Source organism: Erithacus rubecula (assembly GCF_903797595.1).
Source record: "Erithacus rubecula genome assembly, chromosome: 17".
Lineage (NCBI taxonomy): Eukaryota > Metazoa > Chordata > Aves > Passeriformes > Muscicapidae > Erithacus > Erithacus rubecula.
Window position 1 is genome coordinate 5,354,943 of NC_136669.1, and position 16,668 is coordinate 5,371,610.

The 16,668-nt window shown below is 45.7% G+C and overlaps 1 protein-coding gene across 6 annotated transcripts in view; it reads left to right on the forward strand.

Annotated features, from left to right (window-relative positions):
* The window catches only part of SDK1 (sidekick cell adhesion molecule 1), a 384,435-nt gene that overhangs the window by 356,739 nt on the left and 11,028 nt on the right, over positions 1-16,668 (forward strand). For all 6 annotated transcript variants that reach the window (XM_079320405.1, XM_079320404.1, XM_079320403.1 and 3 more), the window contains 6 exons: positions 333-494; positions 1,601-1,726; positions 9,732-9,896; positions 12,587-12,724; positions 14,598-14,718; positions 14,924-15,053. In XM_079320405.1, coding sequence (XP_079176531.1) covers positions 333-494; positions 1,601-1,726; positions 9,732-9,896; positions 12,587-12,724; positions 14,598-14,718; positions 14,924-15,053 — 842 coding nt within the window. The remainder of the gene's footprint in view (positions 1-332; positions 495-1,600; positions 1,727-9,731; positions 9,897-12,586; positions 12,725-14,597; positions 14,719-14,923; positions 15,054-16,668) is intronic.

A 16,668-nucleotide genomic window follows, 5' to 3' on the forward strand; every position in this document is an offset into this window, starting at 1 on the left:
ATCTGGAATGTGTATTCCTCTTCGTTTACCTCTTCCTTTCTTCCCAGAATAATTAGTGAAGTTACATGTAGTCTCTTGGCAATTTCCCAGTTGTGTTGTAAGGTTTTTTCCTTGTCAGTACCCACTTATCAAGTTTAAACTCTAATTATACTTATCAGTGCTGAAAATTGCCTATTATCACTACTTAAACTCCTGCTAATTGTAAGAAATACTTTCTTAGCAAACTGTTAGATGATTTTACTTACCATCTAGATGTAATAAGCTCCACTTGATTTCTTTTTTTTGCATTGGAACTTCTTCTTATTTTTTTTCTACCCCTGTGGCTGTTCCAGGGGTGAGCAAGGTGGTGACTGTGGACATCAAGGGGAACTGGCAGCGCTGGCTGAAGGTGCGGGACCTCACCAAGGGCGTCACTTATTTATTCCGAGTGCAAGCCCGAACCATCGCCTATGGACCTGAGCTGCAAGCCAACATCACAGCTGGGCCAGCAGAAGGTGAGGGGGGCCATAAAAGCAAATCACAAGTCACAGATCACTTCTACAAACACAGGGCACCAGCAGGGAATGGTGCACTCAGGGCTTCCTATGAATTTCCAACTCCAAGGAGAAGCTGAGTCACAGGATGTGATTCTGTGCGTTTCACAACTCTGTGAAAAGCATGTTTCCTTTTTTTTTTTCCTGAAACCTAGAAGTCTAATGTGAATAAACAAAACACTGTAAATAAATCATAATGCAAACAGGCCAGCCAGGGATTCCTGAGCTGCAGCCTGACAGCGCAGTGTGTAATTCTAACTGTACTGCTCTGAGGTGGGAGGCAGAACTGGAGTAGCTGCTGAAACCAGCAGAAGCTCCTGGATGCAAAACCAGAAAATTTACAATTGTTCTCTCCTGACACTCTGTCTTATGCAGAGGGAGAGATCTGTGTATTTCCTGCTGTGTCAAGAGCAGCTGCAGGGCAGTGTTCCCTGCTTGGTTCAGTGCCTGGAACCAAGGAGCTGGTTTACTTATTTGATCTGTGACTTTGATAAACAGATAGCCCAATAAGGTAAATGCCCTCCAATGATACCAACCTGTCAGGTAAGTCAGGTGGTCACAGCTCTGATTTTTGTTTGTTTCCCACTTCCACACCACAGACCAAGTGTAGATCAGGAATTTCTAACGTGGCCATGGCATTTTCCCAAGCCAATGGGCAATGCCTGTCCCCATGAATCTCTCCATGAACTTCACAGGCTGGTTTCACTCTGAAAGGAGAAACAGCAGTGGCAGTGGGTAAAATGAGAGTCCTTTTTCCTCTTGCCTTGTTAACACAGGTACCTTACCTTGGGGCTATCCCCTGTAGGGCCACAAATTGGACTTGGATGATCCCAGTGGGTCCCTTCCAACTCAGGATATTCTATGATCCTATGACCTGTAAACCCCATTGATAGGTAACTTCTGGTACTGGAGCTAGTGAAAAAATCAGCTCAGTAGCCCATAGAGCTGGTTTATGTTGCATATTTGTTGACCAACACTGCAAGATAATTTTTCCCCTCTCTCAACAGAAGCAATTCATGCTGCAGTTTAATGCCACCTTCATATGCTAGTCTCTTTTCTTCCTTCAGGGTCTCCTGGCTCCCCTCAGGAAATCCTGGTGACAAAATCTGCTTCTGGGCTGACACTGCAATGGACTGAGGGAGATTCAGGAGAAAAACCCACAACTGGCTACATTATAGAGGCACGACCCTCAGGTAAGCCCTGGGACATACAGGGAGTTTCATGTCATCAGTTCCCTTCCTTCAGTCCCTGCTGAAGTGGAGAGGTTGTTTGTCATTCCATTAAGGTAATGGGATTTTGTGAGAGAATGTTTCCATCCAGTATTAAGATGTTACTGGTTTATAATGTGGTTTAGTGTATTTTCTCCTCTTTAGGAGCAGTCACAGAAAATTACCCCGACTACTCTGGCTTTCACTGTGCTACATCACTGGAAAATCATCCAACAGATGAACTAATATAGTTAATAATTAAAACTCATTTAAATGCTTACAGCATCTTTCATGAGCAAGGATTAATAAGTATTTGCTAGCTGTGTTTTGAGGACCACAGATAGAAATCTGTCTCCTTCTGCAGCAGAGCACAGCAGCTAATTACTGTTTTAATGTTAATCATAGGGCCAGGCCTTCAGCAGCACATACACATTTCTTCCCCCATTTGTTCTGCAGGGAGGGTGCTGAGGCAGGGGGAAGGAATCCCCCATCACCACAGTTTTTCTTGGTGCTTTCCCAGAGCTCCTTTGCTTCTGGGATTTGCATCTCAGTGAAGCTGTTCTCTGCTTTTTTCCAGAACGTTCCCCCACTTGGACAAGGTCATTTTAAAAGTCAGTGTGTGCTCCAGCCTGATCACAGCTTGGTACCCCTTGCAAATTCAAAAAGCACAGATTTCCTGGGAGCTAAGTCATTAAGAAAAGCCAGTGAGTGCTGCCAAGCCTCTGTGTAATCTCCCCTGATAAGTCCCCTCCACCCTGACAGGGAGTGTTGATAACACTCTCTGGGTACAGTTTTCCAGCTGGTGATACATCCACCAGCAGCTTGTTCCATGTAGGCCGTGTTTGAATGTCACCAAGTCAAAAGCTTTGCTGAAGTCAGGATAGATGATGTCTGCTCTTTCTCCTCTATTGACAAGGTCTGCTACTCTGTCACAGAAGGAAATTAGACATGATTTATACTTGACATAACCATCTTGGCTGCTGGTTCTTTCTTTTTCACTTCTAGGTGCTTGCACACTGCTTGATTATATATTGATTAAATGAATGCTTATCTGTTTGATTATATAGAGGCTTGTTTGTGTCTTGAATGTAAGGTTGCATTTAAAACCAATAATTTTAATTGCATTTAACCAGACCAGTAAGAAAATTATTGAGGTCATCTCTGAAGATGCAGATTTCTGCATCTGATAGAACTTGCTCTGTAGTGAGGCTCGGCTCTGATCCTAAAAATTCTTTCTTATTTCTGGCATTTAACTTCACAATTGTTTTCAAAATAAAAGCAAGGGAAATACCTTCTCAAAGCACTGGGGCTTCCCAGAGTGATCAAGTTTGCTTTTATTAGAGGTATGACCCTGCTGTGCTTCTGTTTCACCCACATCAGCTTTTTGAGTTGTTCTTATTTCTTCAGAGCTAGAATTTTTTTTTTTTTATTTGAACAGCATTGTTAGGCAGCAAGTATAACCAAACTTGTCCATTTAAAGTCACCAATGATTTTCCCCAGAGAGGTTTTTTGTGAGTAGTTTTGAAAGTATTTTAGGAGGAAACCTGCAGCCCATGTACAGATTGTCTGTAGCTTGAAAATCCAGCTCGTGTGAGTGGTGACGTTGGAAACTCATCCCCTCAACTCCCCGTTGGATGTGCACAAACATTTCACAGCTCATGGCTAAGGATGTAGGATTTGGGGCCCACTCCTTTTGAGTAAGAATAAAATAGTCCCTCCAAGGCAGGTTTGAGCTGCATTAACCCTGGGTCACTTCTGCTGGCCCCACTCCACTGATCCTGGAATCGCACACAAGAGGTCTTATTCTCCCGCTCTTGCAACCTGACTGTTGAGGCATTTAATTCCTCTTCAGATTATTTTAATCCTATTCATGCTGCTGTAGCAAATGAACTAGGCATTTGTATGCTGGATTCTCATCCTTCCTTCTGGTTGCAGCTGTAGGAAGCGTGAAATGTGATCCAGGAGAGGAGACAGACTAATTGGAAGATTTGCTTATTCCACCCAAGCGTTGGAATTCTTTCCTTCCTCTCTGTGCTGCTTTTCTTCCTCATCTCTGCATGGAAGAGTCTGAAATCTGAATTACGAGCTTAACAAAAGCAGGGAACTAATTCCTCCTCTCAGGGCTGGTCATTCAGACCAGTTCCTGTTTTAAAATCCTTCTAAGAATTTGCTTTTGCATGTTGATTTATACAGGTAGTAGAGTGTGGATTGGAGCAACCTTTGTTTTTAAGGAGGAGTTGTTCCAAGAGAAGAGCAGTTGGCTTGTGCTCTTCTCATAAAATCAAGAAAATAAAAGATTTTTATCCTTCTGAGGTCAAAAAAGGGGCGTTGAGCAGACAGATGAAAAGCTTTAGCTTGTTGCCAATATTTAAATGCAATACCACTACCTTAGTGTTTCACGTCTCAAGTGTCATCTATTATAGGCCTCATTACCCCAAACGTTAAATGCTGTATCATCTCATTTTCCCTGCTGTAGCTCCCTGCCAAGACTCTTCCATCAGAGTAGGAGGATGACTTTCTGTCAGAAATGGCAAACCCTACTCCCTTTTGTCACTTCCCTTTGAATTTTTCGGAGCCCTGCTGTGTCTCCCAGGGCTCTGCTGCCCTGCTGGGTTTAGCAATGGTGGCAGCAGGCAGCTGAGACTGCTCATTTGATTTCCCTGTTTCTCTGCTGGCTTTATGGAAGGTGACCAGACTCACTACCTCCTCTGCATTTTGAGCACACTCACACACAGGGATGAGGCAGGCAAGCCAATATATTTTCCAGAGTGATCTGTGCTAGAGGAAGACATTACAGAAGCAGAAGAGTTTTTCTTTTCCTTCAACTTCTCTGTCCTTGGAGAAATGGATTCCAGTTTAGCTCTTTGTGCATTACAAGAAATGCAATTAAGCAGGCTCTGTCTGTGCCACTGTAAGTGCTCCCCAGACATCAGCTGGGCTGGCTGAGGAATGGGGAATAGATTGTGCCCTCAGCTTTTACGTACAGAGCAAAAGACAAATGGCACAGCCACGTTAAGGTTCCCAGTGCTGCAGGGAGGGATGGAGAAGCTGTCTTCACCCCTCTTTTCCTGAGGTTCCTGTCACTGTGCTTTAGGGGTGGGCGTGTGGCCTGTGCATTCCCAGCAGTCTCACCCAGAGCTGCCTTCCCAGTGGCCCCTGTCTGCAAGGGAGGTGTTTGTGAGACACCCTGGGGATCCAAAAGCCAGGAGTGCACCTGGATGGGGAGTGCCCCAGGACAGCTCCATCCATGGGTGGCCTGTGCAGAGCAGCCCTGTAGGTGTTGGGTCAATTTGCCTCACAGAATCATTTAGATTGGAAAAGACCCCCAGGGTCATCAACCATAAACCAAACAGTGCTACCTCCACCACTAAACCACCTCCAGAACTGACACCTCCTGGCTTCTGTGACTTCAGAAAGAGCCTCCCTGACCCAGGACAAGGAGAGGGAGATTTCCTTTTCTGCCTCCTCTCCCCACCACAGTTTTGGACTTTGTGTGCTTTTCCCAAGCAAGAGATGATGTCAGGCAACTGGAAGAGAATTGCAGCTAAATGCAATGGTCTGGATTGGAAGGGACCTTAAAGATCAGCCAGTTCCATCCCCCTGCCATGGGCAGGGACACTTTCTATTAGACCTGGTGACTCCAAGCCCCATCCAACCTGGCCTTGGACACTTTCAGGAGATGGGGCAGCCCCAGCTTCTCTGGACAACCTGTACCAGGGCCTTACCACCCCCAGAGGGAGGAATTTCTCCCTGATATCCCATCTATCCCTGCCCTCTGGCAGTTTGAAGCCATTCCCCCCTGTCACTCCATGTCCTTGTAAAAAGTCCCAGCTTTCAAGATGATGAGTTCCATGAAGGCAACAGACATTTTGGGAAAGAACCCATGTACTTGGAGTGGGAATTGTCTACCTCATAAATGCTGGGTTTTGCTTCCCACGCCCTGAGGGCAGCTCTCACTTTAAGTTTCCTTTCTGGTGTCTTGAGTAGTGTTTTTTTTTTTGTTTTCTTCCTTTTCTATTTATTTTTAACCAAATGAGGGAGCGTGGTGTCAAACATGGACACGAACCAGCAGAAGTCAGTAAATTCAAAGTGAAGGGTGCAGCTGCATCCCTGGCATCTGCCATGGGGCCTTTTCTGCTTCTGCTGGCGAGCAACACACCAGGGCTGACAGTTTGTCAGCCTTCACTTCCCATTCTTGTCCTTCCTCTGCTTTGCATGATAATCCAGCCCTTTGCCTCTGACAAACACAGCCACGTTTTAATTGTGTCCTCTGTAGGAGGGACACCAGTGGCATTCAGCCGGGCCTTAACTCTCAGCAGCTTCTCCCCTCATAAACCTTCTAATGTGTAATTAGGAGGGAGCTTTATGGCACAGCTCTCCTGCTCTGAAAGGGGATGGCTGGTGCTTAAAACCCAAATAACTGACAGCTCTCCATGTCCTGGGTTGTCAGTGGCTGGATTTAGTGGAGCTGGGAGCCTCCCTTGCTGAGTGACAGCTTGATTTAGCATGGAGACCCTGATTAATGGCCTGTGACATTGGGCTGGCCCCCAGAGCAGCTCCTCTCCAACGTGGGTTGGACATGGCAGAGGTGGCTTCACCTTCCCCCATCACTCAGATCCTCTCCCCACCCCTGAACCTCAGCTCAGATGGGACAGAGGTGAAGAGCAAATCTCCCATCAGCAGCAGTTAGGGTGGGGCAGAGCTGGGGCAAACTGGAGAGAAACAAGGAGCAAAGAAAATTTCTTCTTTGAGGAGTGCTCTCTGTTCCATCACATGTTTAAGAGGCTGAGTGCCAGTGAGAGGCAGTGGGGAATGAAGATGGGGACTGATGTGACTGAAAAGGAAAAGCAAGGGCAGCCTCCCTCGGGGTGCCCCTCTGAGCCCTGCACCTGAGCCCTGTTCAGTGTTGCAAACTTTGCTCTTCCCAGTGGTTTCTAAGAGTTAACACCCAGCTGATGTGCCAGCCACAGCGTGTGCATCTTTCCCCCCTAACCCGAGTGGAAAATGCTGTGTATGGTACACTAATGATTTTCTACTGAACTTAAAGGCCAGTCTTTGCTATCATAAGTGGCCTTCTAATGAATTCTCTTTCAGCTGAACTTCTAACATTTAGAGCACACTTGGTTTTGAGGATGGGGAGAGGTGCAGTGAAGGAATTCACAAGTGCGTGTTCAATATTTAATCTCAAAATTCACCACTGGAATAACGTGATTTTTTACTTCAGATGTATCTGATTGTGATCATTGGCTACAAAGAGAGTTCTGGATGTTCCAGATGGCTATAAGATAAATTATCTGAGGCTCTGGAATTAAAAACCATGTTGGCCAGGGCTTGGGAAGCCACAGGCTATGCTGTGTATAGGGATCAGCATGGGGAAGATGCAGGAGATCCCTATGGCCAGGATGTCACTGTGCAGATTCTGACCACTGTAACTGCATCAACACCTCTCTGGGACCCCAGGGATAATGAGCTGGGTCCCATTTTAGAATCATCAGGGCTGGAAAAGACCTCCAAGATCATCAAGTCCAACCATTAACTCAGCACTGACAGTCCTACTCCAGGGGAAAAAAGAAAATTTTGGCAAAGATTCTTTCAGTGAATGAAAGGGAGATGGGCCAGTGACTACATGGCCACCAGCCAGAGCATCTGTGTGTCCCTGTGAGACAGAAATACCTCTGAGGAAACATCCACCAGCATCCTTTGCTGCCCCACACCATCACCACCATAGGCAAGGGGACAGAGAGGAGGAAATGCAATGTTGACTTCTCAGGGGTGGTTTTCCCAACTTACTGCAAGCTTCACAGAGCAGTTAAATTTACACTTCTTGGTCTGTTGGGTTTTCTGCACTGTGCACCCTGATAGATTTGAGAAAGTGTGTGTCTGAACAGTTGTGTTTGTTGTAATGAGTGCTGAACATTCACTTTTATTGTTGCTTTTTCTTCCCCTATTTAAGTGGCTTTGAATGCAAACAAATTGCTTTTCAGACAATTCACAATGGGCTCAAATTCTCTTATTGCTGTTTACAAATGTGTTTATGAAAGCTTAGGCAATTCTAGCAAATATGGCAATATTTTACAGTCGTGAGATGCATCTTCTGAGTGTCGGTGGCTGCAACAATCCAACTTTGAAAATGCATCCCTCACTCCACCCTCTTCAGAGAAACTAAATCCCAAACTCCCTTTTTATTACATTGTAACTTTATGTGGTAGAAATAATCTCAGCTTCTATTGCCCTGTAAAAGGGAAGTCAATATTTTATCTCATGTTTTATAGCCATTGTAATACCCAGCTAATACATAACAATGGTACATTATGATAACTTCATTATAGTCTGATCATGCTGGTGAATAATGTATTGGTCCAAGTTTTAAGCGTGGCAGGAAAATTACCTATCTTTATTGTTCTTTGGTGTTTCTCAAATGCAGCTGGAACAATAACATTGCAGCCTGCTTTTTGCATCCACTGAGACTGCCAGTCCTCCTGAGCAGAAAAGCTGTAATTTGGGGGCTGTTTCTCATTGTGTGTGTCACCAGACGTGCAGCGCGGTGCAAATCACCCAGCCAATATTTACTGGTGCCAAAGCTGAAACATTCAGATGGAAATGCACCTGCAGTGTTAATCAGTCCATCTTTGCTGCTATTCCCCGTGGCACAGGGGTAGGCTGAGGGCCAGATCTTGCTCTGTTACACCAGCACAGTTCTGGGATCGCTGCAGTGACTCCAATTAGGTTACACTCAGGTAAAGGTAAAGCAAATGAGGATGGATTCCTGCTCACACTGCAGCAGCAGAACAAGTCACTGAGGGTAACACTGCAGGCTCGTGCTTTATTGTTACCCCAATAACACCTCGAGCTGCAGGAGTCCTGCTGCTGCTCGAGCTGCACAGTGCAGACGACTGTCTTTGAAAGCAAGCAGCTCCCACACTGAAGTGGTGTCTGTGGAGAGCTCATCATCCTGTTCCCACTGCTGTGGGACAGGGAGAGAAAAATAGGTATTGTTGGAACAGCTTTGATTGCTAAAAGTAAAAGCCCAATGGGATGCTTGAGAGGTCAGGTCTGTGAGAGCTACACTGGGGAGGCAAGCTGAGGGTTTGGCCCCAGGTATAGACAGAGATTCCATTTTCTCAGCAGAAATGCTGGGCACCAATTTTTACTGGGAAGCTAATCAGTCAGATTAATGTTTGATTTCTGCCCTCAACATTTTTGAGTGGTATTTTTAATTATAGTTGGTTTTGTTTCTCCTAGTGCCAGCATCCGTCTTGTTGAAAGTTCATTTCATTGCAGTCAAGTGAATGTGAGGTTACAGGTGTGGATCAGGGATGGGAATGGTTCCTGGTCAGGATGTGAGTCAGGGTTAATGTCATTATGGCTGTGGAGAGCCAAGATTACCCTCCTGAAATGGTCCCATCAGAATGGCATTGTGCTTCTAACAACTTCAACAGCTTTATAAAAATGAACAAAACTCATTTCTGTTTAAAATTGCAGAGCACAGAGTGCAGCACCAGCTCTGTGCCATGCAAAGGAGCAAGCAGCACTCCAGTGACACCAGTTCACACAAGGATTTATATTAGTCCAAGCCTCACTTGAGTCCTTCAACAACAAAGCAAATTTTGCAGTGTAAAAGGCAAGCAAAGCCTTTGTGATTAGGACTCATTAAAGTAGCCTTGGGTTTACCTGACCTGTCAAATGACAGATGTGCTGATGGGTGACCTTACCCACTCAGGAGGGATTGGCAGCTGCTCCAGCCAGCTCAGGTCTGTGTGGGTGCTGCTGCTGATTTTAGAGACCTCTTCCATCTGGGCTGTGAAGAGACCCCATCCTGAATCACTGCACTCCCACGGGGCTTGCAGGGCATTGTCACACTGGTGTGTGTGACAGGGCAGCCTCCAGGGGAGCGTGTCCCTGCCTTGGCTCCAGCACACCATGAATGCCAAGCTCTCTCAGTGAGCTTGGGCTCCCAGCTGATGCCATTTCTCTCCTTGCTGCTCTCCAGATGAAGGACTCTGGGACATGTTTGTGAAGGACATCCCTCGCAGTGCCACCTCCTACACAGTGGGCCTGGACAAGCTCAGACAAGGTGTCACCTACGAATTTCGGGTGGTGGCTGTCAACGAATTTGGCTATGGAGAGCCAAGTGCTCCTTCTGTGGCAGTATCAGGTAATTGTGGAATTTTTTTTTAAAGGCTTTTTCAGTAGAATTTCCCAAGGCTGAGGGAGAAGAGGGGGAAAAGAAACAAACCAGACTCTAGTTGCAGCAAATAATCAAGAGCAGGTTATTTTCACTTGTTTTAGGATAAAACTGAAGTAATACAGTGGTGAATTAAGGTTTGAAATTACAGTGTGTTTGATTCTCAAGAGGAAAAATGTGCACGGGCTATTTTAAAGCTTGATAGAGAACCTACTCATAGAGAGTGTTTATGTCAAATCTCTTGTCATGATTAATTTGCAGTCTACAATTTGTTTGCTCATTCTGCATTCCCAGACTGTTTTTTGTTTGCTTTGCTTTCTTTTCTTTATTTTTTTTTTCTTTTACTCTGGACTGTGCTAAACATTTTCTGTTTTATTTTGTATTTGGCTCTCACAAATGCAGAAGTGTAGTTTCACATTATTCCTGATAATCCTCTATGCTGGCAGTTCTGCTCCAGTGTGATTCCTACAGTTCCCCTCCACCAGAACAGTTTGTTGGTGATGCTCTGGGGCTCTTCTCACTCTCCCTGCTCTCCTGAGCTTACTCCCAGTAAATAGGGCTATGACCTAAATGTGCTTCCCAAATCCTGTGAGCAGCCCATCCCTCTGGTTTCCTAACTTGAGTACCTTGAAAATCAATTTTCTCTCAGCTTGCTTGGGCTGGGCAGCTGTGGTGAGGTGAGAGACCTTGCCCTTGGGGAGGCTTTGTTGGGTCTCCTTTTACCCCTGCTCTGCTCCAGGTTGCTTTTGAGCCATAGGTTTTATCCTTGCTGTGTCAGCAAAGACAAAGGGAATGAAAGAACCTGATAAAGTGGCTTTGTGATTAAAAAATTCTGGAGAGTCCTGAGAACCTGGCAGTGCTCCAGTATCTGGAGTGGCTTTTATCTCTTTGCTGCTCCAGTGAAAGGCAGGAACACCATTCAACAACTCCCCAGCAGGCAGGAGTAGCAAGTGCTGCTCTCACCATGGTGGCTGCTGCACTTGTCCTGACACAATTAACCACTTACCCCATGAGAGCTTCCATGGATTTCCTGTGAGTGCTACCCCTGCTTTTCTTCTTCAGGACAAGGGCATGGACAACCCACTTCAAACACCAAGAGTCAGTGTTTTTCCTGTCTGGGGTTTCACAGAGGCTGTAACACAGTGTAAAGGACCAGCAATCATGTCAGTCTTTGCTTTGCTCCAAGACATTACTCCTCTGAAGCAGGGCATACATCTCCTTGTGAAGCTTTCTATAAATAAACTGCTTGTTTGTAAGTTCTCCACTTGAACAGAACTATTTAATTCACCTGCTTTTGATGCTTCAGTGTTCCTCCCAAATTGCTGTATGAAAGTAAGAGGCTTCCATTGAGATTCACAGTCATAAAAGTATAAAGCATTTTAGGCTGGCCACTTCAGCTGGCACAGGGAGGTATAAATTACCCTGAATCTGCTCAGCCCAGCATGGCTTGTGCAGTTTGTCTCTAGGATTTTATTGGCCTGGACTGGCCTCCTAGCAAAGAAAGAGCATGGCTGCTTTTCCCTGCTGCAGAATACCCAGTGACCTGGAACAAATTTGAGCTGGTATTGTCAGGCTTAAAACAGATTTTTATTCAGATGCAGGCTTGGGACAGTCAGGGAAAGAGGCAAAGAGGGTTTGGTTATAGTGAGGGACTGAGTTGTTCTCCTGGCATCACTCATTCCTGCCAGGTGGTGTTCCTCCTTACAGACTACAGGGAAATTATATCAGCTGCTGGCTCGTGCTCAGAGGCTGCACTTTTTCCCAAAGCTGAGAGAGCTCAAGGGAGGACAAAGAGAATATCACTGCAAGAAAACAACAATACTTATTGCTTTAAACCAAGACTGGCGAGGTAACTCCAGAAAGGGGAAGTCAGTGTCATTTTGTGTTTCCACTTGAGGTCAAATGGGGTGAAATGACCTGAGACTGCACAAAATCCAGGCAATTGAATTGTTACCCTGTGCTGCACATCAGGCTTGGCTCAGTGGATGGAGAAGTGATATACAGTAGCAGTGAATGTTGAAGTTGGAGTTAATGGAGATACTGAGAGACACTGAACCAAGTGTACTTTGTTCCCTGGCACTAGCTGTATTTTTCAAAGAGCCACTGAACAGCATTTTGGCAAGGTAAGCTTCCCAAAAAGTGGAATAATCATGGGTCATGGCACATATATCAGTGGTTCCCTTGACCCAGGAGTGCCAAGCCTGCCATGGTCAAGAAATGTAGCTGTGCAGAGCTGTGGGAAGAAAGCTGCCTCTCTTCTCCTGGTGATAACTTCTTAGCTAAGGGCCTCTGGAGCTGCTCCAGGGGTATGAAAGGTGCTTGTGGAGATGGAACTGGTTGCCCAGAGAAGCTGTAGCTGCCCCATCCCTGGGAGTGTCCAAGGCCAGGTTGGATGGGGCTTGGAACAATCAGGGATAGTGGAAGGTGTCCCTGCTCATGGCAGGGGTGACACTGGATGAGCTTTGGGGTCCCTTCCAACCCAAACCATCCTGAGATTCTGCTCCTGTTCTCTGCCATCTTAGAAGGGTCAGCAAGCCTCTCAAGAGTCTGAACCCCCTCTCTCCTGAGCACCACTGCAGAGTCATCGTTCACTGTGGGGAACAAGAGAAAATTTTAAAGGGCCATAAAGAGGAACTGTTATTTGGTTTTTGCTCTTTCAGCACAAACAGAAGCCCCTTTCTATGAGGAGTGGTGGTTTCTGCTGGTGATGGCTCTCTCAAGCCTCATCCTCATCCTGCTGGTGGTGTTTGCATTGGTCCTGCACGGCCAGAGCAAGAAGTACAAGAACTGCAATGGAGGTAAGGTATCATCTCTGTGCTGTGCAAAAGTCTCAAGAGCTGTGGGAATCAGAAATACCTTTCCTTTGAACCCCTGATTTCCTCAGCAGGGACTGTGTTTAGAGCCATTTTGCTTGGCAGAAGATTTGGAACTTTTTGCTGTCTGGCTTGGTAGAAATGGCTTTGTCCTTAGCCACACTGGATCAGGGTTTAGACACTGACCTGCCAAGGCTTGGACAGGACAGACTCTGCAAAAAGCCAAGGAGTCTGGGTCCAACACTTGGCAGATAAGGAATAAATAAGGAATTAGCTGAGACTTTGTTCACCATAATTCCCTGATAGACGGGGAGAAGGAGGAAGATTCTGCTTTTCCATGGCTGTACCAATGCAGATATTCTAAATCTCTGTGTGTGAGGACTGTATCACAATTCCTCTATATTGAGAGCCCTGCATCCCACATTCCTTCCCTAAGCCAAGCTGCAGTTGCTGGGCTGGGGGCCAAGCAGCCAGGAGGTGTCTTGGTTATCTGGACTTGTTATATTTTAACATATAGTGAGCATCAGGCTTTGAATTTTCCTTTAGTGCTGATTTTTACCAATCTCCTCTCTTGAAAGGAAACGGGAGCTGCCTGCTCTGTAACTTGGAATAGCAAATAGTCCCCTTTGAAAAAGCCTCATTCTTGAGCTCTGAATTTTTTTTTTTATCTTTTCTTCTCCCTACGTGATAAAGTCCTGGGAGAATTGCTCACATGTGTATTTCTCTGATAGCCTCCTCCACCTGCAGCAAGAAATTTCTCTGATGCCAGGAGGTGCCAAAAAAGGCACATTAATGAGAAGGATCAGGTGGATGGGTCCCTGCACTACCTGTTCTTGGGGATTAATGTAATGAAGTCTTCCAGGCAGTATTTAGTAATTCAGTCCCAAAGTGAAGATCTTCTCTTTCTTTGTAATTCAGTTCTAACAAGTGTTAGAAAATCAGATTTCAGTCCCACGAGATAAAAGATGTATGCATACCATGGCATTTGACCAAGTTAATACTATTACATATTTGTATGCACAGCTCATAGGAAATCTCTCATCTTCTTAGTTTTACTGTGTGTTTGGGGGACAGACATGAAAAGGCAGCTCTGACCTGTGCTGTCAGATACCCGTGTTCACAGAGCCTTGATGCAGCACTGAAATTGAAGATGAGGATAAAGCACCTGTCTGCTGCAAAGTGGCAGCCAGCCCTTCTCCCTGGGACACAGGCTCAGCTCACACCTTTGGGATGGCAAAGGATGAGCACAGGAGAGAACAAGCTCCTGCTAGATTTGATCACAAGATATAATATACTGAAAAGAATACCATTTATAGAAAGAAATATATATAGAAATAATTCCTTCTTCTTCCCATCCCATTCTTGTTCCTGTCTTGCATTGTCCAGTTTTTTTTCCCAACCTTTTTTTTCTTTCTCTTCTTTTTCTCCTTTCTTACATTTCCTAGTTTTACTTTCTCTTGCTTTGCTCCAGTCAGTGTGGAATGGAATTCACAGCACCTGATTTAGGACATCTGCAGTAGCCACCTAAATTAGTTATCTGGTTTCTATTTATAGTCAAAACCCAAGAATAAGCACTTTTGAATCACAGTTTCTGTGTGCTACTTTAGATACTTGTCTCTGAATGAAATCCATCCATCCATCCATGACTCCTTTCTCCTCTTTTGGCTTCCTCTGCCCCTTTGCATTCCTGATTCACTCCTTGCCTTCACTCTGTTCTCACTTGCCAGTAAGAAAAATAAAGAGAATTTCAAATAATTAATGATGCCACAAACCAGAAAGAAGGACAAGTTAGCTCCTGCAGTTCTGTTTAGGGGGAAAGTGCTTTTGTTTAGCTGAACCTTTCATTTCCTGGCTCTAGGTAAAACTATCTCCAATGTGGAAGAGTCAGTCACCCTGGATAATGGAGGCTTCACTGCTCTGGAGCTCAACAGCAGACACCTGAACATCAAGAGCACCTTCTCAAAGAAAAATGGAACCAGGTAAAAAGCTGGGAATGCTGTGCTTTTAGAATGTCTTTTCTAGCATCAATACTGTTAAACAGGCAAAATGGAGAGGCTGAAGAATCCAGGGAGGACTTAAACACCCAAGTCTCTGCCTCTACCTGTGATTCTGGCTTCTAAGCACGATTTCATTAATTCCAGGGGAATAACAACATCCCAAACACTCATCCTTTGCCTTTCCTAGGTCTCCTCCTCGGCCAAGCCCAGGGGGGCTGCACTACTCTGATGAGGATATCTGCAACAAGTACAATGGGGCTGTGCTGACAGAGGGCTTGGGCCTCAACGAGAAGCCCCTGGAAGTGTCAGAGTCAGAGGTAAGGATTTCCCTCTGCCTCACATTGCACAGACACTGCAGATATTTATTTCCACGCTGAATCCTGGCAAGTCTTTGAAGTCCCATTCTCATACCTGCATCATGCTGTGTGGTCACTGGTTGTCTCAGGGATTTTAAAAGGTTCAATTCACCAGGCTGTTTGCATCACATCTTAAAATAAAAATATCAAAGGAAAGAATGACAAGCAGGACCCAGCCAGGGCATATTCCAGACCTGGCCTTGGCAGATATTCAGTTTTCCAGACTCAGGTGGAAAGTGCAATCAGTCTCTGGAAGGATCTGCACACCCCCTTCTGCCTGTGGGCTGCAAACTTGGGGCACTTTTGGAAAAACACACATGTGCTGCAAAATAACTGTCTGGGTGAAGTTAAAGGTGAGATGTGCTTTGGATTTTTGCACTGGCTGCAGTGTGCAATGTGGTTTGCAGTTCCACAGCAAACCCCATGAATCAGAAGAGTGGTCTGAGTGGTGACAGCCACTGCCTTGCCTACAGAGGGACTATGTGGGGAGTGAGGGAGCCAGGGATCACCTGGCCATGGCTGTGAGGGCCCAGCATTCAGCCCTGTGAACACCCCAGCCTTGCCTTTAGGCTGCTCTCCACAGAAGGTGGGTGTGTGCCAGCATTATCCATCTGGCAGGGCTCCATCTTGTGTTTCACATTCCCTGCAAGAAGAAAGAGAGCACTTGCTGTCTGTGAAAGTCCAGCAGTGGCCAGGGGTGAATAGACAGACATCAAAGGAGATGCAGAAAGGTAAATCTGTCTCTAAAATCAGATGCTGTCAGCTGAGATGCTGATGAATCCGAACTGACAGCGCAAGAAGCGAGCAGTGGGCCAAACCATGCCAAACCTGACCCTTCCAGCAAGAGAAAATCATGGGCAGCAAGTAGTGAAAGAAGATGACAGTTTTCATCTGTAGCTTTTCTGCACCTGCAGCTACAGCTGCTTTTCCTGGCTACCTAGCTCTCACCTGCTAATTACCAGCGACAGCCTGCTGCTTTGTGCTGCCCTGTGGCCGACCCGTCGTGCAGGCAGCTCTCCTTGGTGCAGCTCGAGCTGCTGTCTCTGCAATGCTCCAGCATTACCCTCCAGATTAAACCCACAGTGCTTTGGTCATGTCACTGTAACAGCCCAGCATTAAACCTGTCATTAAAACAGTTTGCTGAGCATGATCGTGAATTTAGCACTGGCACCTTTTGACATTAATTTCAATGTCCCGTGTGGCATTTCCTGGTGATGTGCAGAAGTCTCCTTTCAGGGTGTCATTATGCCTCCTATATGCACTGCTTGTACAGCAGAGAATGAAGTGGTTTTGGTGGGTTTTTTCTCAGGCTACTGATATTGTTTATTTACTGTTGTATTGTCGTTGATCCTGAAGGTCTCAGTTGAGATTCTGGTGTTTTTGTGAATGTGGGTGTGCACGTGAGGATGTTCACAAAATATGCCCCTGTTTGTTCCTTGGGCTTTGGATATGCAGCCTGCCTCTATAATGTCTTTGATGCTTGTTTGGGTTTTTTTGTGGTGGGGAGTGCTTTTAGTCATGAAATGTTAATATGCTCCCAGTAGAGGTAGCAGTATGAGATGCTGCCTTTTGATCA